The sequence below is a fragment of the Eschrichtius robustus genome, chromosome 7, assembly GCF_028021215.1.
Source record: "Eschrichtius robustus isolate mEscRob2 chromosome 7, mEscRob2.pri, whole genome shotgun sequence".
NCBI lineage: Eukaryota > Metazoa > Chordata > Mammalia > Artiodactyla > Eschrichtiidae > Eschrichtius > Eschrichtius robustus.
The window spans coordinates 109,264,458-109,288,476 of record NC_090830.1 but is presented as its reverse complement, the minus strand read 5'-3'; the positions used below and the strand labels follow the sequence as shown (position 1 = coordinate 109,288,476).

Here is a 24,019-nt window from a genome sequence, read left to right as displayed (position 1 = left end):
AGGGAAAACCTGTCCTCTGTTGAAATGGTCTCTCCTCCTCCATCTGTCCTGCTTTGTGTTATCACGGTCTGCTCTCCACCAGTGCTGTGTCTTCGAATCATCTCTCCCACTAGGCGGTGGGCAGAGACTGTGTCTGGTTCAGCTCCGTGACTCGGCCAGCACCTTATATTTTGAGACCATTTATGCAAGGTTTCACGGACGAATTCGTGAAGGAGTTAGAATTGGAGTTAGGCCTGAAGAACAGGTAGAAGGTGGAAAATGAAGTCGGGGGAGAAAGGAGGAGAGGGAACAGGAGGAGCAACAGTGGAGTCACTGTACCCTGTGGGCAACAGTGAGCCACGGAAGATTCTTGAGCTAGGGCATGACAGCACGTTAGGAAGGCCCATCTGTGCAGGATTTACTGAAGTCAGGGTCAGCCGAGATGCAGGGAAGAGAGGAGAGCAGTTTGGCCCTGGGATGTCAGAGCGCAGGAGTGCAAAGGCAGGACCAATGGATGCTGGAGGCCGTACACTGGCCTCAGCAAAATGGCTTGCCTGACGCCACATGGCTCAGTCAGTCAGAACTAGAATTCAGGTCCCCAATTCCCAAGATGTGCAATTTCCTCCATACTGAGTCTCAAAGGAGGTGGGGCTGAGTCCCAAAGGCTGCTGAGGAGGAAGTTCTGCCCAGCGGGCATGGCACGGGGTACTCTAGCCAGGGTCTCCCCGGGGGCTGCTGGCAATGTCCGAGGTCACAGCTTTGTGCAGGAGATTCGGGCCTTCCCACTTGGGAGGAAAGGCCAGGCTCTGCTTTGGGCAGGGGTGAGGAACACCCCATGGGGAAGGGATTCGTGTTAGCTACCGTTTAATCTCTCAGCTCCTCACTCAGAGGGGCAGGCAGATGGCAATGCTTACACCTGGGGCCCTGCGGGACTGGGTGAGGGGTGAGGGGACATGGGAAACTCCTGACATCTGTAAAGTGCTCCATGACTTCCAAAGCTTTATTCATGACCACCCCACTTTCCCACCTCTCCAGCTAGTGAATCATATCCATCCTTCAAGGCTCTCCTTCCATGAAGCCTTCAGTCCTCAGACTTCCCTCCTCTGTAACCTCACAGCCCTGCGCCTAGGCTCCAATCTACCACTTGCTACCCTCTGCCAACAGGAGCTGTGTGACTTTGGCCAGCTCACTTAACCTCTCTGTGCCCCAAGTCCATCATTCGCAAAAGGAGCTTATGAAAGTATTGTCCACAGGGATTTTAAGATTAAATAAGATGATACATCGAACGACGGCTCCACACCTGCAAGCTGTTATGATGATGACGGTGATGCCTCATCTGTTTGGTTGACTGTGGGTCTGTCTCCCTCACCACTCTGCAAATTCCTTGAGGACAGGGATCTCACATCCAGCTTGCCTGCTTCTCCACCAGGTCTGGCTCAAAAAGCACAAAGCAGCCCATTTACTCAATCCATCAGCACTTATTGAACACTTGCTATGGGTGCTAAGCCCTGTGATAGAAACTGCGTTTAGAGATAAATAAGAAGCTCAAGGGGGGCCCCAGAGTCGAGGTGGACACAGACCTGTATATCAAGAGTGCAGCAGAGGGTCTCGGCGGCAGCTGAGGCTGTGAGCACAGTCAGGCACGAAGGAGGAAGCGGACAGTCTCCATCAAGTCAAAGCTTATTGAGATGAACTGAATTGTCCCATTTGACCCCCAGAGCAACAGCATTTAAGGATGAGGAGATGGCCACTCAGCTGAGAAAATCCCACCGCTAGTAAGTGATGGAGCTGGGCCTGGGACCCGAGCCCCTCACTTCTGAAGCAGGGGGCTCACAGTGACCCCTGGGAAGTCCCTCCTTCCACTGCTCCCCAGCCTCAGCCTCTGCCCAGAGACTCGAAGGTTAAAGGACTTCTGGGCAGCATCCGTTCACTCCCTGGGCTCTAGCCCAGGCCAGCCCCTGGCCTCCAGGGTATTTTTAGTTCTGGGCGGCCAGGCCTGGGCGGGTGATGGGCAGCAGATGGAGCCCATGTTTTTCGAGCTTCCCGTGTTGTTCCTGGCTCAGCATGAGAGGTGGCTGGGCATGGGGAGGGGGCCGAGGCATACCTGGCACCCCAGCCCACAGCTGGCTCATTGTCCCTGGGGGAGGGGCTGGGCCACTACTGCTGCCACTGACCAAGGCTGGAAGCATTCTTTGCTGTTGATTCATCACAGGGTCCTCTTTGGGCCCAGCTGGGGTGGGGCAGGGCACTGGGGGGACATCTGGGCCATGGGCAGCCAGGGGTGAACACTAGTCCTCCAGTGGCCAGGTCAGTGTGACCTGGCTGTCACCCAGGAATCAAAAAGGTCTACCGTGCTACCCTAGCCCTTATCACATTCGGCCTTACAGTGATGTTTGCTTATGTGCGTCTGCCTGCAGGACCAACCGGGAAGCCCCTCCCATCCGCCCCCTGTTCAGCAAGTAGGAGAAAATCAAAGATGCGCTGAATGAAGGAGCCTTTGGAAGACAGTCAGGCAAGGTGGGGGGAAGAGGGGGAATCAGACTGCACTGATCTGGGCCTAGGGAGGAAGCTGGGAGGCTAGAACTCTGACCATTTTACAGACCCAGGCACTGAGGAACTGGGAGGAACCAGGACTGGGGGAAAGAATCTGGACGAACCAGGCTGGGATTCAGGCGTCTGGGTGCCCCCCAAAACTGATGGGACTCCCCTCTGTCAGCCCCTCCTACTTTTGTCTTATTCCACCGTCTCCCCGCACCCCACCCCCCGCATACACTCTCCGCCTACAAGCCTGTCAAGGGCCAGGGCTGCCTCATTCAGCTCTGTTAAGGGGTTGTAGTGGAGGATTTCAGCTTGCTCCATTACGGTTTATTACGTTGGGGAGCAAGTCGTGTCTCTTGGGGCTCAGTATTCCCAACTGTACAAGGGGCCTCATGCCCCCGCAGTACTCAATAAGCTTCAAGGGACCAGGGCTATGGAGAGGACCGCCTGTTACCCCAAAGACAGCACACCTACACCCCACCATCCCGACCTCATCTGAACAGAGCCCCCTCGACCCCCTGCCCGCCCCCGCCGAAAGGAGCCTGCGTTGTCCGAAGTAACCAAGCCGGTGGGACAGTGAGGCGCTACCACGTGAAGGGCGCTGCGCACCTTAGGGACCCACTGAATGTAGTCCCCAGGACAACTCTGGGGGTGGCCACACCACCTGGCTTTGCAGAAGAGGAAGCTGCGCCTCCGACAGGGACTCACGAGGCCACAGCGGCACTCGGGCAAACGCAGCCCGCTGGCGCCGAGCCGCCGTCCTTTCCCGGGAACGCCGATCCTCCCACACAGTCCCTCCTGCTGCAGCGCGCCAGTTCCTTCCATGGAAAACAGCTGCCGCGACCCCGGGACTTCCCGGGCCGGCGGGCTGCGGGTGGGCGCCGGGCCGCCCCGGGCCGCGTGCCGGGGGCGGGGGCGCCGGGCCCTCGGAGGGGCGGACAGGGCGGGGCGCCCGCAGAGTCCAGGTCCGCCCGGGGGCGGGGCCTGCGGACCTCCTCGGCGGCCGGAGGGCGGGGCGGGGTGCGGACGCCCGCGGGCCGCAGCTGGATAAAAGGGCCCCAGGGTGCCCCAGGAGGCCCGTTAGCGCTGCCCGGCCGCGGAGCCCCGGCCCCAGCCCCGCAACGTCGCACTCCAGCTGGTGAGCCCCTGCCTGGCCCCTGGCCAGGTCTGTCTCTCGCTGTCCTGTCTGTCCGACTTCTGTCTCTCTGGGGGTCAGCAAGTCTCTGAGGGTTCCTGAAGGCCGGGAGTGGCAGGGATGGGGGTCCCATGAACAGTTAGCCTAGACCCCTAGTCGCTCACCAACCTGCTGCCAATGGAAGTGACCGAGTTGGGGAGCTTGGCCCCATGCCCGCCCAGGGTGGTGCGTCGTGGCCTCGGGGTGCCTGCGTGTCTTGTTTGTGGACACGCTGCGTGTAGTGTAGCCATTTCTCTGGCCTCTCCTGGGGGAGGGGAGGTGGAGGCAGGGGAAGGGGCAGGTGGGTCCAGGCGTCATTCCTGTGACAGGGGACAAAGAGGCAGGGTGGAGCCGGGCTCTCTGAAAAAACAGACCAAAGCTGAGTATGCTGGGGGCCGGGGGGAGACTGGGAACAAAGATGGAGGGTGGGCAGAGGCCTTCAAACTCTACATGTCTTGTGCCCGGACAGGTGGACATTTGCTGGCACTGTGTCAGGTCACCACAATCAGTGGTCCCAGGGAGGCGATCAGGGCTGAGAGGGGAAACCCCACCCCCTCCTCAAAGAGCTAGAGAGAAGAGGCTTCCAGTGATTCCCGAGCCTGGTTCCCACCAGGACAGCACCCCAGCGCTCTCTCCTGAATACCCTTGGGCACTTCCAGCCTCTCTAGCAAGGCCAGGTCAAGCCAGGTGCCAGAGTCCCCTGGCAGCACCTGGATCAGGTGTCTCCCTTCTCCAAGCTGGCAGGATCCTGGATCTGTCACTTGGTTGCACTCAGCGCTGGCATCCAACCCAATGCCCTCACACCACGGCTGGGTCATGAATCAACCAGCAACAGGGTGGAATTTCATTCATCTCCCTGCCTGCCTTCCATCTTCCCCTCCTCCCGTGTCCATCTCTCTCCTGACTGGGAGCCTGGCGCTGGAGCCAGGCTGCCTGGGTTTGAATCCTGGCTGGGCAAGTTGCTTAGCTTCTCTGGACCTCGTCTCCTCAACTATAAAGTGGACATAAGTATTCAATAAATATTTTTAAATGTATAATAAACTTATTATTAACCTGCCCTCCTCCTCAGCCTCACTCTATCCCTTTCTCCTTCACTTTGGAAAAGATCCACTTTTGAGGCTGTTTCCTTCTCTGAGGGAGGCTTCTCAGCCTGGTCCTCTTTTCTGCGCTCAGCTCTGGGGGAACAGTTATGGGAGACACTCCACTGGGTTGTGGAGACAGGAAGCAAAGACACCAAGTGCTAGGAAGGTGGGGGTCTGGGCGGGGGACTTAATGGAGGGGGTGGCGTTTGAGCTGGGTGTGGAAAGATGTGTAGGAATTTAACAATCTGAGATTGAGGGAAGGGGTACCCCAAGTAGAAGGAGCAGTGAGAGCAAGTGCTTGGAGGCTGGGAACTGAAGGATGTGTTTGGGGAAACGTGAGAAGACAAGTGTGATGTGAGCGAAAGCTGCAGAGGGACGTGCAGTGGGCAGGAAGGCTGGGAAGAGGGCTCTCCCTACGTGTGACTCGGTTCCTGCTACCGCCCATCCACCTCCTGGGCGGCTTTCATAGAAGGGAGCTGATCTAGCACCAGGATCCTTCAGCAGAAGGCCGCCCCTGTCCCCACGGAGGCCCCTTGGAGGGGAGGGAGCCTGTAGGCCCAGGAGTGTCCACAGCCTCTAATAAGACCTCCACAGTGCTCTGGGGATGTCAGCCACAGCTACACAACTGACCTGCCCAGCCCACCCCCTGGCCCATCAAAGCATATGATAGATGGGGGACCTCCAGTGCCACCCCCTCATTTTAGAGGTGTTGCACCTGAGTCTCAGAAGAAAGCATCTGAATCATGTCACATAATTTGGTGGCAGAATGAGGAGCATCCTGACTCCTGCTGACAGGGAGCGGGGTCATCTCTCAGCCCAGACCCAGTGTGACCCCTGGGTCCTAACAGCTGGTGGGCCCTGAGCCCAATCTTTCTATCCTCTCTTGTCATCTGGGGGAGGTCTCTACCCACAGTGCCTTCGGGTTGGCTCAGTCCCTAGCTGTCCACCTCCTCCTTAGGGGTGCGGGGAGGAGGGAATAGGGACATCCCAAGCGGCAGAGAGCACTCTGCGTGTGGTGACAGCCGGCAGGGAGCCCCCACCGGCTCCTGAGTGGGGAGGGACATGAAGAAAACAGTGCTTAAGTCTGAGAAGGAAGTGTGGCAAAGAAGGGTGGCAGTACTGGGGACTTGATGTTGAGTTGGGAATGTGGCCTCCATTCCTTCTTTATCCAAAGAGAGGCTGGGACCAACCTAGACCACTGGTTCCATAGTAGCTGTTTCAGTTGCTGTTAATAATAGCTGTCAGATGAGAGCTTGCTCTTCTAAGGGCTTAACGCGTATTCATTCATTTGATCTTCACGAGAATCTTACCCCCATTTTATAGAGGGGATAAACTCTATGAGAAAACGAAATCACTTGAGATTGAGAAACTAAATCACTTGCCCAAGACCACCCAGAAACCAACTGGTGGAGGCGGGATGTGAACTCAGGCAGCCTGACTCCCAGTCTGTACCTTTAAGCGCAGTGCTACGCCACCTTGCATCCACGCATCTGCAGATATTTACGGGGTGCCACCTACATACCTGGCACTACTCTGGGCACTGGGGGCACAATACAAAGTCCCTGTTCCCATGGAGCTTCATTCCTGAGCTCATCACGTGCACTTCTAGGAGCCTACTGCCCGCAGCCCTGGGCTCACCAAAGCAGGCGGATTGGTAGCTGAAGCGGGTGGGACTGGGTGCGGCCGGGAATAAGGACCGAGTCTCAGCCAGAAACCAGCTTGTGGGGAAGGGAATGGCAGGGGGCCCTGTAAGACGCTCCCTACTGAGACTGACCAGCTAAGGAATCCCCCCAAGAACAGCAGTGGCCATGGGAGAAAGGGGGGTCTCCCCAGAATGAGCCCTTTTAAGACTCAAGCACCAAAGAGGAAGCCAAGGACCCAAACTTTCTCCATCCACTCTTCCGGGCCAGCCTCAGCTTCCCATCAGCAGTAGAGCTGGCCGTGGAGGAGCTTCGGCACTGGTGGCTGCAGATACTCTAACAGCTCTAACCAGGGGTGACTGTCCTCTGTGCTCTTCCCAACCCTGCTGCTAGGAGCAAGGCTGCTAATGTATGAGGGGGAGAGGACCAGCCCCCAACTCGTCCCCTGTAAGGACCCAGAGAGCACATGACGACAGCTCCCTGGAGATGGGAGCCCTCTCCTGTGTATGGTCACTGCCTAAAACCCTCCCAGGGCCCTTTACTTCCTACAGGATGAAGGGCAAACCCTCTGCATGGTGCACAAGGCCCTTGATCATCTGGCCCCAGCCTGTCCCTCCACCTCAGTCCCCTCCGAGCCCACAATACGGCAGTACAGGGTTAAGAAAGGGCACTCCCTGCTCTTGCACAAACTCACCTCTTTCCCTGTTTCCTTCTTTCCTCATCCTGGTCTCTCTACCTGGAATTCCCCTTTCCCACCCAAGAGAACTCTTATTCATCCAACAAGGCCCTGGTTAAGTGTCCCTTCTCTGATGCCTCATCTCTGAGCCTCATGAGGGCAGACAGTAGTGTCTGATGTGTTCTCTTCTGTGTCCCTCCCAGCACCTGGCCTAATAGTTGGCCTGAAGCAAAATATTCCAAAAATGTTTGTTGACTCAATGTAAAAATTATGCACGTAGGTGGACCTAGAGGTGGAGCTTGCTGTGTGGCTTGGGCAAGTCTCTTAAACTCTCTAGGTCCCAATTCCTTATTCCTAGAGTCAGGAAGTTGATCCAAATATCCTCTATCTCCTCCAGCTTGGACAGTCTAGCCCCTGGGGGCTCCCCATGACTCAAAGTGTAGGCACCCCCACCTTCTACATATAAGACGACATCAAAAACAGCTGTTCATTGAGCACTTACCATGTGGTAGGCTCGTGATAAGCACTTTACGTAGGCACTTTACATCCATACTTTATTCAACACTCACAACAACACTGGGAGATAAGGATTACTACCCCCACTTTACAGATGAGGAGACTGAGACTCAGAAAGGCTAAACTTAAACTTCCTCCAGGTCATATGGCCAAGGAATGGTGGGCTTGAACCAGATCGACTAATCTCAGAGCCCAGACTCAATCCATGCCACCACATACACACACACACACACACTCTCGGGGAGACCTGTGCTACCCTTCGTCTCTGCTAGCAGAAGAGACCCGAGGTCAGGGGTGGACGTGGTGATCATTGTCACATTTACTCGTTCCCAGGTGCCTTGACCCCAGCAGCCCTTGAAGTCACCACAATGTGGTCCCTACCAGCTGCCTTCCCCCTGCCCCTGCTGCTCCTGATGCTGGGCCAGAGCCCGCCCAGCAGGCCGCAGTCACTGAGCACCATGAAGCTACGGCTGGTGGGCCCAGGGAGCAGGCCGGAGGAGGGCCGCCTGGAGGTGCTGCACCAGGGCCAGTGGGGCACCGTGTGTGATGACGACTTTGCGCTTCAGGAGGCCACAGTGGCCTGCCGCCAGCTGGGCTTTGAAGCCGCCTTGACCTGGGCCCACAGCGCCAAGTATGGCCCAGGGGAGGGTGAGTGACTGGTGCTGCCCTGCAGGATGACGAGGAGATGGTCGCGGGCTTCTCTCAGGGGCTGGGCTCCCTGAGGCTCCAACAGGACCTATCACGTTCCCACCAGTCCTTTAATACCCAGCTCAAATGACCACCTCTGTGAGGCATTTCCTGAGTGCTCCAGCTGCAAATGACCTGTCCTGCCCTCCCATTCTCACTTGCAGTGAGGCCACCACCATCGCCACCGTCACTACCACTCGACTCTCAGTTCCTTGAATATAGCAATCACACACAATAGGTGCTCAGCAAATGCTGTTGAGTGAATGACTAGATGGATGAATGAGGGAACAGGTAGACCTAATTAACAGACCTACCTGGCATCTTCCAAAAGCAGATTCTATGGGACCTGAGGCCAAGAGGAGACACTAGGCAGGGAGGTAGATACCAAGCTCCCAGGAGAACCAACTCCTCTCTCCACCCCCATTTTCTCCTCAGGCTTTGGAAGAGGAAAGTTGATAACGGTGGGGTCCTATCCAGGAGGTAGAGCCCGTGACTTGCATCTCTGTGCCTGTCCCTGAGCATCACTCGTCCCCTCCCACACAGGACCCATCTGGCTGGACAACGTTCACTGTGTGGGCACAGAGAGCTCCCTGGACCAGTGCAGGTCTAATGGCTGGGGCGTCAGTGACTGCAGCCACTCGGAGGACGTCGGGGTGGTGTGCCACCCGCAGCGCCAGCGTGGCTACCTTTCTGAGAGGGTCTCCAATGCCCTTGGGCCCCAGGTGAGGAGGCCGTTCAGGCCCTGGCCTGAGCTGAGGAGGGGGTCAGGGGACAGAGGGCCTCCAGGTGGTGAGCCTGGAGGAGGAGGGGGGGGAAGGGGAGCAGAGCGCGGGCTGAGAAGCGTCCCTGGGGCCCTGAGGCCTGCTTGTGGCCTGGAGCAGGCGCATGGGTAGAGGGCCCCAGCTTGAGAAAGGGCGGGCAGGGAATCAGAGGCTGGGCCTGCCGGGAAGCACTGAAGCTGCTCCCCATGAGGGAGGCAGCAGCGGGCAGGGGTTGCCTCACCCACAAGGCCCGGCCACACTTGCTGTCTCTTCCTGGCTGAGACAGCTCCAAGCTAAAAACAGCCCCAGGCAAACAGCAGGAGCAGGCAGGGCAGGTCTCTGACTCTACCCTCCGCTGCCAGACAGCCTCAGCCTGAGGACGGCTGGCCGTGGCCCACTGAATGTGGCGGGCCATGACAGGGGGCTTCGCACTGGTCTGAGTCATCCAGGATTAGGGAGGGGGTCTCGTGGGCCAAAGGATCCTGCTGGTGGTCTCAGGCAGCTGGTCTGTGCCCATCCTCTGCCCTCCCCAGGGTGGCGTGAAGAAGGCCCCCTTGTGCCTGGTGGAAGCCCCCCAGACTCCAAGGGCTCCCATCCTGATCCCAGGAGAGCATGGATCTGCTTGGTTCTCTCTGGAGTTGAGGAAAAAGGACCCTGGACAAACCGAGCTTCTGCCTCCTGCTCACTGTGTGGCCTTCGGCAAATGCCTCCCCATCATCCCCAAGGACGGAGCCGCGTGGCCTCCGTTTCCTGGCCCGTCCAATGAGGGCGCTGGGTGGGGTGATCTCTAAGTGCTCCGAGCCCCAGCTTTCCCACGTGAAGACCTGCAGCGGGCTCAGCAGGGGCAGGAATCCTGGGGCCCACGGTGACCACGCATCCCACAGGGCCGGCGGCTGGAGGAGGTGCGGCTCAAGCCCATCCTTGCCAGTGCCAAGAGGCAGAGCCTGGTGACCGAGGGAGCTGTGGAGGTGAAGTACGAGGGCCACTGGCGGCAGGTCTGTGACCAGGGCTGGACCAGGAACAACAGCAGGGTGGTGTGCGGGATGCTGGGCTTCCCCAGCGAGGCGCCTGTCGTCAGCCACTACTACAGGTAGGAGGACGGCTGGCTGGAGGGCCGCGCGGAAGGCGGGGTCGTGGAAGCGGCTGAGTGTGTGTGTGCGTGCGCGCGTGCACGTGTCTGTGTGTGACGTGGGACCTTGCAGACTGCAGTGAGATTGGCAGGAGTAGTGTCTGTGGGAGGACACTCAGTGGGTGTTGGGATTGGGAGGGAAACAGGCCCAGTGGAGCCATGTGCCTGGGTTTCCTGGGTTATGGATCCCTCAGTAATTAAGACAAGAGTGAGGATGAACTTGGAGACCCCGGGAAATTTCTAGAAACAACCAGAAAATACACATCGTCCTGGCCAATCAGATAAAAAGAATTGACTATAGTACAGAATACTCCCCAAATGAAATGTAAATAAATGTAAAACGGTGTCCCTGATTAAAAAATTAGACCTAACTAGTAAAGTAAAGATACAGTGCTGCCCACAAGTCCAGATGGCCTGGGCTCTGGTCTCAGCTTTGCCAACAACGAGCTGTGGGCCTTGGTAGGGCATCTGGGCCTCAATTATCCAATCCGCAGGGAACTGTCTGAACTTTGTCTCAGTGAATTTCCTCAACTGTGATCCAAGCCAGGCTCTGAGTGGGTTGCGTCCAAGCCGGGCGTGGGGTGGGGTGGCATTTGGGAGAGGAAACATAAAAATATTGTCAGAAACGTGACAGAACTGTCCCAAGATTGCATCAGCCCGTAAATGATGACAAGTCATAGTTCTACCAGCTCTGTCAGTGAAAACGTCGTATGTTTCTCATCAAGGGATAAACCTCCCACAAAGCATCTGAGTCATCTACCCTTGCCCATCCCCAATCACTTTTAGTTGTTCTGTCCTGTGTCTCCGACTTAGATGACCCTGGTTTCCAAGCCCAGCCACGTGGCCCCATCCTTGAGGATGACTGGGGTCCGGGTCACTGACTCCCTGCTGCCCGGTAATTGCACATCTGGGCCTGGCTGGCTCGCCTACCTCCCCTGAGGAGGGCAGCCCTGATTATAGCCTCAGTATCTCTGCCGGGGCAGCCCCCACCAGAAGGGCCTTCAACTTCCACCTGTCCCCAGAGGACTTTCCCCAGGGCCCCTTTTCTCCGGTTGCTCCCTGAAGGCTGCCCTTCATCTGGACTGGGGGAAGGGCGAGCTTGGAGCTGCCCGCCCCAGGGCAGCCCGGTGCAGAAGAGACACCCACTTTGGGCTTAGTCAAGGGAACTTGCTCGCCCTGCTTTCCTTCCCTGTAAAATGGAGATCATCGTTATCTGTGGGGTGGCCACCCTCTCAGGACTGTGGTGAAGCTCAGCATTGAAATAAGATTAATGAACAAGTTTACAAACTGTGAGTCTAGTACAAACTCAAGGACAGCTATAAGGAGCCAGGGTGACAGCGGGTAGGGCTTCTGCACCCACTCGACTCCCCACCTGTTTGCTCCCATCCAGGAAAGTCTGGAATTCGAAGATGAAGGATCCCAAGTCTAGGTAAGGAGCAGCCCCCTCAGGGGAGGATGCGAAGGGGTGTGGCATGAAGGGCCTGCTTCCCCTCCCTTCTCCTCCCCTCCAGTCCCCTCTCCCCTCCCCAGTGCCTCGGCCTCCCTGAGTCCTGAGCACAACCCTCAACCCCTCCCCTGCCCTCAGTCTCCCTTGTCTTCCAGACTGAAGAGCCTGACAAAGAAGAATTCCTTCTGGATCCACCGGGTCAACTGCCTGGGAACAGAGCCCCACATGGCCAACTGCCAGGTGCAGGTGGCACCAGCCCAGGGCAAGCTGCGGCCGGCCTGCCCGGGGGGCATGCACGCTGTGGTCAGCTGTGTGGCAGGGCCCCGCTTCCGCCCTCTGAAGGCGAAGCCCGGGCACAAGGAGTCCTGGGCAGAGGTGGGTCCCATGCAGGCCTGGAGGCACAGGCCCCACTCACAGGACCCTGCCCCACGGGGAGGCACTGACGGGGAGGCAGGGGAGGAGTGGCGAACCACCCCCATCAAGGGGGCATCGTTCAGACCAGGAGGAGGAGAGCAGCTCACAGAACGTACAACTTTGGGATTTACTTAAAAGGGACATTTATAACCCTACCATAAATGGAAAGCTGACATCACTGGCCACGAATAGAAGGTAACCATAAAAACTGTAATTACATTGTAACTACATCCCGTTGAGGGCCGAAGGTATGGAGCCCGAGCCTGGCCCTTCGTTATAAAAAGCAATGAGCAAGTGCTGGTGAGGCACTGGGGCAGGGCAGCACCACGTGAGATGGTCTCCTCGATGAAATCGGAGTGGGCGGGAGGGCATTAAAACGGAAATGACTTGCCCACTGTGCGTTTCATTGACACACGTCCCCACGGGTCTCTAAAATCACAAATCTGCTGGGGAAGTGTTGCTCTGGGTTCAGCCCCAAAGGACAAAGCAGCAGGTGAGGCTGGGCAAGAGGAAGGGACTCGCCTAGTGAGCAGGGGGCAGGTTGTGAAGCCCAGGGACCCCAACTCCTAAGGCTCTGTTGTTAGGGCTGGAATTTGTTATTACTGTGATTACTGTGGCCGCTCTTTGTCACCGAGGAAGGGGGAGGTGGAGAAAGACAGCTTATTCGGGGCAATAGTTACAGAAGTCAGAACTCCAGGCCTTGGCTCTGCCTGTCCTGAAGGGGCCCTCGCGGGGGTGTAGCCCCTACCCCTGCCTCCTCGGCCCTCCCTGAGGCCGGGTTTTCTCCCAGCAGGAGACGAGGGTGCGCCTCCGCTCGGGGGCCCAGGTGGGCGAGGGCCGGGTGGAGGTGCTCATGAACCGCCAGTGGGGCACGGTCTGCGACCACGGGTGGAACCTCATCTCCGCCAGCGTCGTGTGTCGTCAGCTCGGCTTCGGCTCTGCTCGGGAAGCCCTCTTTGGGGCCCAGCTGGGCCAAGGTGAGTGAGGAGGCCTGGGGTGGGGTGGGAGAGCCTGGATGTGCCACTGGTCCACCCACTGGTGGTCCTGGGGTGCCAGGGCCCAGGCCGGTTCTCCCCTCTGTGGAGGGGGAGCCGCAGGTGCGGGGCTGCAGAGCTGGAGCCTCCCATGGCCTCTCTCCCTCCCTTCTGCAGCGCTGGGGCCCATCCACCTGAGTGAGGTGCGCTGCGGGGGATATGAGCGCACCCTCAGTGACTGCCCCTCCCTGGAAGGCTCCCAGAATGGTTGCCAGCATGACAATGATGCTGCCGTGAGATGCAACATCCCTAACTTGGGCTTCCAGGATCAGGTGAGCCCCGAGCTAGCCTGGGACACTGCTTGGAGCCAGTGGGGAGCGGTTCATGAGAGGCAGCTAGTGCTCTGGGCCCCAGAGCCTGCCTGGAGCCAGCCTGGAAGGCCCTCTCCTCTGTGAGTCTCCCCTGGCCTGGCCTACTTCCCCTCAGGGCCAGGTTCTAGCCTTCAGAGATGTCAGAATATCAATGGGAATATCATGAATATCATGCATCTTCAGAATATCATCCATCTTCAGATGCATGGGCTCTCCCGCCCCACCCTCTCAGGTCCCCTGTGAAGCTGAGAGAGAAGGCGCCTAGGGCAGAGGGCCACAGGATGTCAGCACCGGGGAGTGGGGCACTGGGAGGCTGAGCGGGGTGGTCAGAGTTCAAGGGTCACGCTAACATGGACTGTGGACAAGTCTCTCGCCTCAGACCTTGGTTCTCTTCTGTAAAATGGGGTCAGCTGTCCCATAGGGTCATTGTGAACAGGTTGATAGATACGAAAGCCCTTGGCAATAGGCACATTGTCATCAGTGGTAGGATTTCAGGTAGCAGGAGGGCAAGTACCAGAGTGGGAGCCCCGGGTGCAGGCACTCAGTCAGATTTCTCGAGCGGGCAGGGACATTAGGGACTATCTGATAAAACGGCCTTGCTTTACAGAGGAGACTAAGCCAGAGAAGGGGAGTGTCATGTCCAGGGCCGCAGGTTTCCAGGCCGGCAGCCCTCAGGTCTCCCCTCCTAAGGCGGCCCCGCCCCTCACACACCACTGACCATTGCAGGTGCGCTTGGCCGGCGGACGCAGCCCCGAGGAAGGGGTGGTGGAGGTGCAGGTGGACGTGAACGGGGTCCAGCGCTGGGGGGCCGTGTGCAGCGACCACTGGGGCCTCAACGAAGCCATGGTGGCCTGCCGACAGCTTGGCCTGGGCTTTGCCAACCATGCCGTCAAGGTAGGTCCTTGCTGTGCTCCCAAACTTCCTGTGCTAAAGCTGCTGACCCTTCATTCATTCACTCAACAGTTAATTATGAGTGTAACTATGCGCCAATATAATGCTGGGTGCTGGGATACTGTGGTGAACAGGACACAGTTCCTGCCTAACGGGGCAGTCCGTCGCCACGTACAGTCAAGTGAGGGATGCAGTCATTCATAAAACGTTCACACAACAGGCACATAATTGTGTCTGTAGGAAAAATGAGTAGAAGTGAGCCAGACGAGGTGGGGGAGGAATAAAGAGCCCACGCAAAGACCTTGTGGCCGGAGAACGCCTGACTCTGTTGAGGAAATCAGGGGCCGGGGTGGAGTGCGGCTATCAAGAGGGAGTGGTGTGAAGTGCGAGGGTGAAGGAGGAGACGGGTCAGACCATTCAAAGCCCGATTTTTAAAAGATTTCTTCCTTGCTGTTCTGCAAACAGTTGGGGTGGAGATTAACATGAATACAGAGAAACACACTATTGCAGTAGCCCAGCTGAGAATGGTGCTGGCTTGGACCGGGGGAAACAAGTGGATAGATTCAAAAGATATCAAGGAAACAAAATCAAGAGGCCTGGGGGCATGGCTGCCATGGAGAAACCTCTTCAACTTCGCCCACACTGGCCCGCCGGGCAATACTGGGCATACTTCACCCGGGAGAACGGGGCTCAACCCCGAGCACAACCGACCATCTAGGGTTGTATGAAGAACAGCTGGGGACATGGGACAGGCCTGAGTGAACAGGAAGGGAACAGGACCATCCTCTTCAAACAGCTGAGGGCCGCCGTTGGGGAGAGTGATGGGAACAGGGCCAGCGGTGGAAGCCATAGCAGTGGATTTTTGCCTCAATACATGGAAGACGTTTCTAATACCAGAGGGGTTCAAAGTAGCATCACTAAAGATTTCAGGCCAAGGCTGGGCACAGCCTGGTGTGGGTGGTCTGATGGGGTCCAAGCCCCGGATGGGAGTCAGGTGACTCTAAGAGCACGTCTCAGCCCTGACTGGGTGATGCTGGCTGTTTTCTTAGGACACCTGGTACTGGCAGGGGACGCCGGGGGCCGGAGAAGTGGTGATGAGCGGGGTGCACTGCTCAGGCACAGAGCTGGCCTTGCAGCAGTGTCAGAGGCACGGGCCGGTGCACTGCTCCCACGGTGCAGGGCACTTCTCAGCCGGAGTCTCCTGCACAGACAGTGAGTAACGGGAGGGGCCGGTGGGACAGGCCGGCCCGGGCTCCCCGACTTTTGCAAGCCCACACCTCCTGTCCTCAGGGAGGGCCCTGAGTGCTGGTCCCAGCTCCAAGGCCAGCAGGGTTGGGGAGTGGAAGGAGGGCTGGATGCAGAACACCAGCTCCGCCATTTACCACGTGTGTGGCCAAATCACCTGCCACACGGGGATACAAACCCTCCCCTGCCCATCTCGTGGAGTTACTGTGAGAATTAAAACAGAGAATACGTGAAATGTAAGGATACACAACAGTGTTTTCCAATTTTTGCGTCACGACCAATAGTTTAAAAAAACAGGATAGAAAACAATGATGTGATACATTTAGTAAGGGTAATATTTTTCTCTTGGAATTATTTATGTGTGTCACAACATTAAATATATTTCTTACTACAGTCTGTAGTAAGAAAAGAGTTTGAAAACTGTTGTAGAGGGTATGGAAATGTGAGGACACATGGGGCCTATGGTGAGCTGTGGGATTTACCCAAAAGACTTTAGGTCAAGACCATTTTGAGGCATCGGTCTGCCCCACACCCCCAGATTCTTGGGGTAGAAGTATCTGTTTGACATCTGCCAACTGGGTCTGGGCCAGGATTACCGTATCCAGTCCAAAGGCTGCAGGCTGCCACCAACCTGAGTGGCCACTTGACCTTCTTCCCAGCCAGGCTTCAATGCCAAGACATCCTTAACTCTTGTCAGCGAGCTCTAGGGCTTCCTCTCTGTCCAGCGCAAACTGGAAGAGTGCCAGCCCTTACAGCACACCCTCCCCTGCAGGGTGATGGGGCTTCCCATTGGGCCTCCAGAATCAAGGCTCCCAGCACACTGGGGCCTGCTTCCCCGTCTCTCCCCTCCCAGGAACCTGTTCCCCTCTGTTCTACTGCCTGGAGTGGCAGCTCTTCTCCTGAATGCATTTGATGCTTCACAACAGCTGAGCACAGACAGCAGACCCGCCATCTCTGTGGTCATCCCCATTTCTCCTCTGTAATTTTTCTCATTTCTTTCTTGCTTTTACCCTCTCTTCTTCTCTCTGAAAGCACTCTTTTCCCTCAGGAATTCTGGGGTTTGTCAGTGGGCATACCCTTAGCTCTCTCCAAAATATGCCTCAGGAATTCCAAGAGCATTTAGTGGTAGTGCAGACACCATCCAGCAAACCAGCTCCCACCCTCGACACCTGTCCCCTGAAATAAACCTGGCTTCCCATCTCACCATCGTCAGTGCAAGGCTCACCCATATGATAGCTCTGCCCCAAATCTAAAGTGTAACCCAGTTTTTGCATGAACAAACACTGAGAATTGGCAAATTTCTCTCTTGACGTTACATGGCAAAAGCTGTGGATCTCCTCATTTCTGTACTGACACAGTGAGGGACAACACGCTGGCTTCTGAGGAGGGTAAGAGCCCCTGTGACAGGAAGGGAACGGGAGAGGCACTGAGCAGCTTATGGAGACACAGGCTCTAGCATGTTGGATTCTTACCCACCAGAATGTCCACGATGCCTCAGAGGAGAATGCACAGGATGCCCTGGTATGAACACCCCTGATAGCAACCAGGGTAGAACAGGAACCTTGGAAGAAGCACAGGCTTAGGAACTGCAGCAGAATGCACCAGAACGGCAGAACCCAGGGGCAGGCTCAGAGCTTAACTCTTCCAGCTCTCCAGCCCTCTCCCTCTGCCCCTCGCATTGGGGGAACTGCGGCCCAGAGACAGAGTGAGCTGAGGTAACAAGCTAGGGGTCAGCAGAGCTTACTGAGGGGTTATATGAGCTAGGCTACAGAGGCACTTATGGGCTGAGACGCATTCTACAAAAGAAATACTAGCTTACATCAACCGCATGCTTACCGTGGGCCAACCATGATCTAAGCACGTTACAGGTACTATCACACTAATATTCTTCTTCTTCTTCTCCCCATCATCCAGATGAGGAAAATGAAAGACAAAAGGTTGAGCAAGTCACAGAGCTAGTTAATGGTGTAACTAAAAATCAAGCCAAGAGAGGAACCCAGGCAGTCTGGCCCCAAAGCCAGCAAGCTTAGGCTAAGGGGATAGATCTTTCCTGTTATTAGAACTCACATCTCCTGACTCCTGAACTGCCCTACTCTTCCGGCGCCTCCAAAAGAGCTTAGTCTGGAGGCAAGGCTGTCCCCCTAGGCCAGGGAGCCAAACCGGCTGCCTTCCTAGCCTCTGGGTCTCCACCGTGCCCAGGTGCTGCAGACCTCGTGCTGAACGCCCAGCTAGTGCAGGAGACGGCCTACCTGGAGGACCGCCCGCTCAGCCAGCTGTACTGTGCCCATGAAGAGAACTGCCTCTCCCAGTCAGCTGACCGCATGGACTGGCCCTACGGACACCGGCGCCTCCTGCGCTTCTCCTCACAGATCCACAACCTGGGCCGGGCCGACTTCCGTCCCAAGACAGGACGCCACAGCTGGATTTGGCACCAGTGCCACAGGTTAGTGCCTGCTCAGGCCTCGGCTCTAGGGGGACAAAACCAGGGTCCAGGGAGCCAACCGGTCTGGTCTTTTCCGGGCAAGCCTTCCTGGGAGGGGCGTGTGCTCTGGGAAAGAGCCTTCCTTCCTAGACGCCTCCCTGGCCTTGCCTCTGGGCGGCAGTGAGGAATCCCAGGAGCATTAGCCTGCCCTCTCCATCACTCCCTCGCCTGCCCAGGAGGTACCCACCTGTCCATCTCCACCACAGTGTCCAACAGAACGGTCCTTGCCAGCAGAGCTGGTCTCTGTTAGAATGATATTGGACAATTTTTCTGTTGGCCCTGAGGCCTTGTCTTTAAAAGCCAGGTGAAGTGGGGACTCCTAGAAACCTGGAGACCCAAAATAGCCATCCCATCCAGGATGCTGGCTGTGCAGAAAAAGCTTGCTGGTTTCTGCAGCAGCAAAGCGAGGCCCGCAAGGAAGAGCTGCTGGCGCTGCCAGGAGACAATGAGCGTTCTTTCCTATCAGGAGCCTCCAGCCCAGACAGAAGGAGAGATGATGTCTGTGACAAAGGCAGAACGGAGAAGGGTAGTTTCTTCCTTCAGGACACAGCCGTGGCTGGGGAGAGCTGAGAGGAACGGGCAGTGACTTTGGGACTTGGCCTTGCCGAGATAATAAGTACCTTTCCCCGCAGCATGAAGAGCTGTCATTAGAACTGGATTGGAAACAATGGTAGCAATTTGGGCCCAGGCTGGCAGGGAGCAGAGGAAGCATCCCTCCTCACTCAGCAACCCCGCTCCTGGGCTGCTCCCTGCACGTGTCTCTTCTTTCCACCTGCAGGCCTCAGGCCTTGTGGCCAGGCAGTCTCCTGGAGCTTTTACCTCTCCTCACCCGGTGGGACCCTAGGTGACGAGGGCAGCTATGTCTTGCTGCCTGGCAGGGGTGCCAGGAAAGTAGGCCATGGGTCACACTCATCTTGGGTGCACTGCCCTGCTATTGTAACGTTCCTCTCTGGGTAATGATGGGGCCTAGTGCCTCAGTCTTCCCTACCAGCTCCTCTGTGAGGACCCTCTCCTGTTGCTGCCAGGCTGACAGCTCTGCCCCTTCTGCAGGCACTACCACAGCATTGAGGTCTTCACCCACTATGACCTACTCACTCTCAATGGCTCCAAGGTGGCTGAGGGGCACAAGGCCAGCTTCTGTCTAGAGGACACAAATTGCCCTAAAGGTATGTGGTTTCCTGTCAGAATATCCTCCTCTTGTTATATTCCTCGGCCCCTTTGGGCTCAGGATCCCCTCTGCCCTGCGTAACAGCCTCAGGCAGCTGGAGGCTCTGGCCTGGCAACAGTCAGCACTCAAGGCGATTCAAAAAGAGAAATTTCTTACCCTCGATACTTCCTCTGCATTCCCAACATACCGTGTACCACTTTTGAAATGCTTAACGCTTTCTCTGTTGGATAATAGTTGCAGACCTGTTTCACTTCTGCTAAGTCCTTTGGGACTCAGCATGGACTGTCTGATTCCTATTCGCACACCCACAGTTCCTCCCCCTTAGAAATGGCATGGTAAAACACTGGCTCTTCTCAGGGTTGGATGGGCAAAGGAATTAGCAGAGTAGGGCTGGAATCTTCTAATCACATTTCCTAGGCCAACAGGAATTTCCACTAGTGCATCCAAAGAAATCATCTCTGTCACAGATGGGCTTTTTGCTATGGTGCTGGATTCATGCTTAGTAGGAATTCTGGCTCCGACAGGCAAGATATTTAGCTGAAGCTCAGGCCCCTAGTCTGATTGCATTTAATTGGCAAGGCTGGTGTGAGGATTAAGTGGTAAAGGATGTGAAAGATCTAGCAGGTGCTTGGTGCCGAGCACCTATTCAGGGCCTCAATAACTGTCAGCACCCTCCATTACAGGAATGCAGAGGCGCTACGCATGTGCCAACTTTGGGGAACAGGGCGTGACCGTTGGCTGCTGGGACACCTACCGACATGACATTGATTGCCAGTGGGTGGATATCACAGACGTGGGCCCTGGGGATTATATCTTCCAGGTAAGTGGGCTTAGGGATTCCCCACAGGAGCTCCATTTCTTCCAGATGTTCCAAAAGCTCCCTGAGGTCAAGTGAAGAAAGAGAGCTTCATAAATAGGATCTCTGACAGGTCTGGCGCTTGAAGGAGCTACACCATAGGGGAAGGGATCAGAATCCAGGACCTAGGTTTGAGTCCTGATTCAGTGAACAAGGGGCACTGTCACAACTCAGTCCCCATCTATAAAATAAGGACCTTAATGCCTACTTCCTGGGGTGACTGTAAGGATTAATGAAGAACAGGAACACAGTTTGCAAGACTACACGAAATGTAAAGGATACCACAGCCACTGTCAACTCAGAAGCCAAGTCACCTGTTTTCAGCTGGCCCATCTCTCACTCCAGGTGGTCGTGAACCCCAAGCTCGAGGTGGCAGAGTCCGATTTCTCGAACAACGTGATGCGGTGCCGCTGCAAATATGACGGGCAACGGGTCTGGCTGCACGACTGCCACACAGGTGACTGCGGGCCACTGTGAGACCAGCGCCGTACGAGCTCGGGGAGCTGGAAGACCCTGTGTCCCTGTGTGTGACTTCAGTGTGTGTGTACAAGGCTGGGGAGAGGACAGAGATGAATTGCCTTTGACAACTTCATAGAAGTGCGTAGATTTCTGGAACGAGCTGCATCAGCCCCACCCAATAACTATTTCTACATCCCTCTTTGTCCTTAAGGTTGTTTGGATTGTAATTTCAGTCTCCCATCTGTCCTGGAATCTTTTCTGTTACTTCAGGCCATGTCAGGATCTCCCCTTTCCAGTCTGTTATTTTTCCCCTTCCTTTCATAGGGTCTTTCTTAGTTGCCTCCATCCCAGGCTGACTGCCTCACAGGCAAACGTAGAAGTCCCCCAGATCCGTGTTGCTACCGCCAGCCCTGATCACTGCTTACAGGACACGGACCATGGAGAGCAGGGCTCAGGACACTTGCAGGATTGGTAGTTTCAGGCAAAGAAGCAACAATCCAGTGGGGAGCAGAGTAAGGAGGCGGTTGCCTCACTTGCCTGTACAGAAAGGTAGCAGTTCCTCTATCTTAGAGTTTAAAGTGCTTGTATTTGCTGTGGGGTGTGTGCAGTCACACCCGCGCCTTGCACACAGAGGGTGGAGCAGGCTTGTTCGTTTAGTCAGCAAACAAACATTTATTAAGACCTACCTCTGTGCTGAACACTGCCAGGCACTAGGAACATAAATAGGAGTAAAATGCAGAGCTGAGCGTCAGGTAGGGTAAGCAGACATGCAAATGGATAACCCCAACCCTACTGGGTACCCCAGCCCGCTGTGAACTGCTGCTGAGCAAGCAGAGCGCTCTCTGAGCAACCACCTGGAGGCCAGCCGAGGCTTCCCAGAGGAAGGGACATCTGAGCTGGTTGCAAAGGAGAGGCACAAGTCAGAGAAGGGACGAGGAGAAGGAGCGTAGGATTTGGCTTCAGAGGGCTTCACTGGGCACCAAATCCAGTCCCACCACCTTCTGGCTTTAAGACAGTGAGGAAATCTCCTCCTCAGAAGTCTTCTCTTTTGTAAAATAGGGCTACATAGTCACACCCGCTAGAGCTCTTTGCAGGGAGGGTTACGGTGGTTCCTGCCGAGAGAATGGACTTGATCCCGTGGGCTTCTGGGAACCGCTAGCAAATTTCAGTCAAGGAGGCAGGAAGATCAGATTTATGTTTTCAGAAGATAGCTCTGGCAACAGATGGAAGACAGTGAGAAGAGGAATAAGGACTTGAAAATCGTGAGACTGAGTAGATTCTGCTGCCATTAAGTGAGACAGGAGCGTGAGAGCGATCAGGGGTTGGAACCTAAGGCTGCCAGCGTGGAGGCGCAGCCTCCGTGATGCTGCTGGCAGGCTGCAAGGGGTCCAGGGCAGCAAGGAAGGAAAGAACACTACGCAGCTCTGACCCCTCCAGGGTCCTTGCAGGAAACACAGGGCACACTCAGGTGAGAGTAGGAGGTTACGTAACGAGAGGACTATACTGAGGTGTGAGTAGGACTAAGGAGATGAGGAGTGTTGAGACATCCAGGGATAAGCAAGAGTGGAATGTTGTTATCACTTTGGGCTTGAAGGGGCAAAGTGTGTCCTGGAGCCAGGCGAGCGCTAGCACTGAGGAGGAGGGAGCAACGGGCGGGAGACCATCACTGCACAAACAGGGGAAGAAGTGCCCCGGCCTCTCTCCTTCCATCCTCTTAATCTCGTGCTGTTTCTTCCCAGTGACCTACATCAGTCAGAAATCAGAAGATGAGGGAGCCGGGGCGAGGCAGTCTCTAGGGGTCAGGTCTCCAGGGCATGAGAGAACAAGAAGGGTAGAGAAGGAACCTGGGGAGGGGGCAAGGGAGAGTAACCAGCACAACCTTTGCGTTCAACAGCCTATCTTCCCGATGTCCCTGCAACTACGCATCTGTTGGCATCTATTTCCATAAAATGGATTGTTTGTGCCCATGACTAACCTGATGGAAAGGCTGAGCTGGGCAGGATGTCTTGGTGTTTGTGAAGTTGTCAGGGAGGGGATGAGACTCTGGTCAGGTCGACTACTTACCTGTTCTCCTTTGGTCCACAGGGGACTCATACCGCGCTAACACAGAGCTCTCCCTGGAGCAGGAGCGTCTCAGGAACAACCTCATCTGAAGCCCCCCTGTGCACTCCCAGCTGCTGCCCACACACCAGATACCTCAGCTTACTGGAGCCATGCCCTTCACAGAGCCCTAACTCAGAGGGTAAGGGGCCAGTGCCAAGGGGCACCAAGAACCTGCTCAGGAAGCCTTCTGATGGCAAGATCACCATACCAGGACGGCACCGCTCCCTCAGGGTGGCTCTGGGTCTGTCCCCTGAGGGCCTTTGGTCTCTGGACTACGGCCTTCAGGCTTGGTTCAGCTGAGCTCCTCTCCCATGGGAGACCCAGTCTTTCCCGGATCTTGCCCCCGAGTTCCTGGTTCAGGAGCTATCAGTTCCTTAGGAATGGAGTATGGCCCAGCCCCCATCTAAATGGTGCTTTGCCAATGTCTTGGAGGAGGACCAAAATACACAGGAGGAGAGGTCAGCTCTCTGCTAGGAGCTCTGTGCACCACAACTTGTATCAAAGTCACAACTGGCAAAGAAGCTGGTGAATTCAGTCCCTTGCTTGATACGTCCCCATTTAGAATTCAGCTACCATACTCTCTTAAGAATCTGTTCTTTAGTGCCCTTACCTTTCTTTAGCCTACTGCACATATGGGTGTTTCTAATATCCCTGGAAGCTTAGGCCTCAAGCATCCCCTTATCTCCTGATGGGCCCAAACCACCAGTTACTGAGTGCTTGAGACAGGGCAAGGTTCACAGGAGTGGCCAGAGATGGCCTTCCCGCAGAGGAGCAAGAGGAGGCCGAACAGAGAGAGTCCCGGGGCGCCGTGGACCCCAGCTGCTGCCAGGCCCTCTGCCAAGGGAAGAACACTTGCCCTAACCCCGGCAGGCAAGGTCACTGTGCGCCTCAGGAACGGCCTAAAGGTCGCGTCCCCCAGGCTTCTGGAGTGCATTTTGCATTGAATAAAGTTTTGCAGTGGAAAGAACGTGGGTCAAACAGGCCGCTCATCTCTGCAGGAAAAAGAAGACAGGTCTGGTACAGTGGAGGACAGGAGACTACGGAGAGGTCAGAAGGGGGAACATTTAATTTAGTTAAGGGCTAAACCTAGGAAAGGCCACCATCCCTGCTTGACGCGGCTGTGGTATGCCCTTGCTCAGGTGGTATAAAATCCCACGGTCTTCCCGGACATGATTCTTAATCCTGTCTCCACTAAGACACACTTGAGAGATGATCCTTACAGGTCTGATGCCCTAATGCCAATAAAGGTTGCTCACTAGGGACTGCTACAAAGACAAGACTGGCTGTGATTCTTGGCAGTTCCCAGCACCCTAACTCTACCCCTTTTCACTCCTGGTGACCTGGTTACTAAGATGTGTGGAGCCCACATATTACTCACAACAGCCCCACTGCACTTCTCCGACATCAGCCTACAGTCTGCTTCGCAA

The 24,019-nt window shown here is 56.0% G+C and overlaps 1 protein-coding gene across 3 annotated transcripts; it reads left to right on the top strand.

Annotated features, from left to right (window-relative positions):
• The first annotated feature begins 3,526 nt into the window (after positions 1 to 3,526).
• Positions 3,527 to 23,559, top strand: LOXL4 (lysyl oxidase like 4). 3 transcript variants are annotated; one of them, XM_068548326.1, is made up of 15 exons: positions 3,527 to 3,655; positions 7,939 to 8,253; positions 8,836 to 9,014; positions 9,938 to 10,143; positions 11,573 to 11,611; positions 11,785 to 12,004; positions 12,837 to 13,020; positions 13,195 to 13,349; positions 14,115 to 14,282; positions 15,329 to 15,491; positions 17,724 to 17,967; positions 19,057 to 19,172; positions 19,858 to 19,994; positions 20,376 to 20,487; positions 22,575 to 23,559. In XM_068548326.1, the coding sequence occupies exons 2-15, from the start codon at positions 7,974 to 7,976 to the stop codon at positions 22,640 to 22,642; spliced, it is 2,271 nt and encodes a 756-aa protein (XP_068404427.1). In that variant the 5' UTR covers positions 3,527 to 3,655; positions 7,939 to 7,973; the 3' UTR covers positions 22,643 to 23,559. The 3 variants fall into 3 exon arrangements, with proteins under 3 accessions (XP_068404427.1, XP_068404425.1, XP_068404426.1); XM_068548324.1 differs by having other exon boundaries at positions 12,834 to 13,020; XM_068548325.1 differs by having other exon boundaries at positions 3,527 to 3,682; positions 12,834 to 13,020.
• The last annotated feature ends 460 nt before the right edge of the window (positions 23,560 to 24,019 follow it).

Excerpts from the sequence above, each read along its gene's own strand:
- LOXL4 (XM_068548324.1), top strand. The coding sequence starts at position 7,974 with ATGTGGTCCCTACCAGCTGCCTTCCCCCTGCCCCTGCTGCTCCTGATG. Across the intron at positions 8,254-8,835 it reads CAAGTATGGCCCAGGGGAGG|GACCCATCTGGCTGGACAAC; the intron begins GTGAGTGACTGG and ends CCTCCCACACAG. Across the intron at positions 13,350-14,114 it reads ACTTGGGCTTCCAGGATCAG|GTGCGCTTGGCCGGCGGACG; the intron begins GTGAGCCCCGAG and ends TGACCATTGCAG.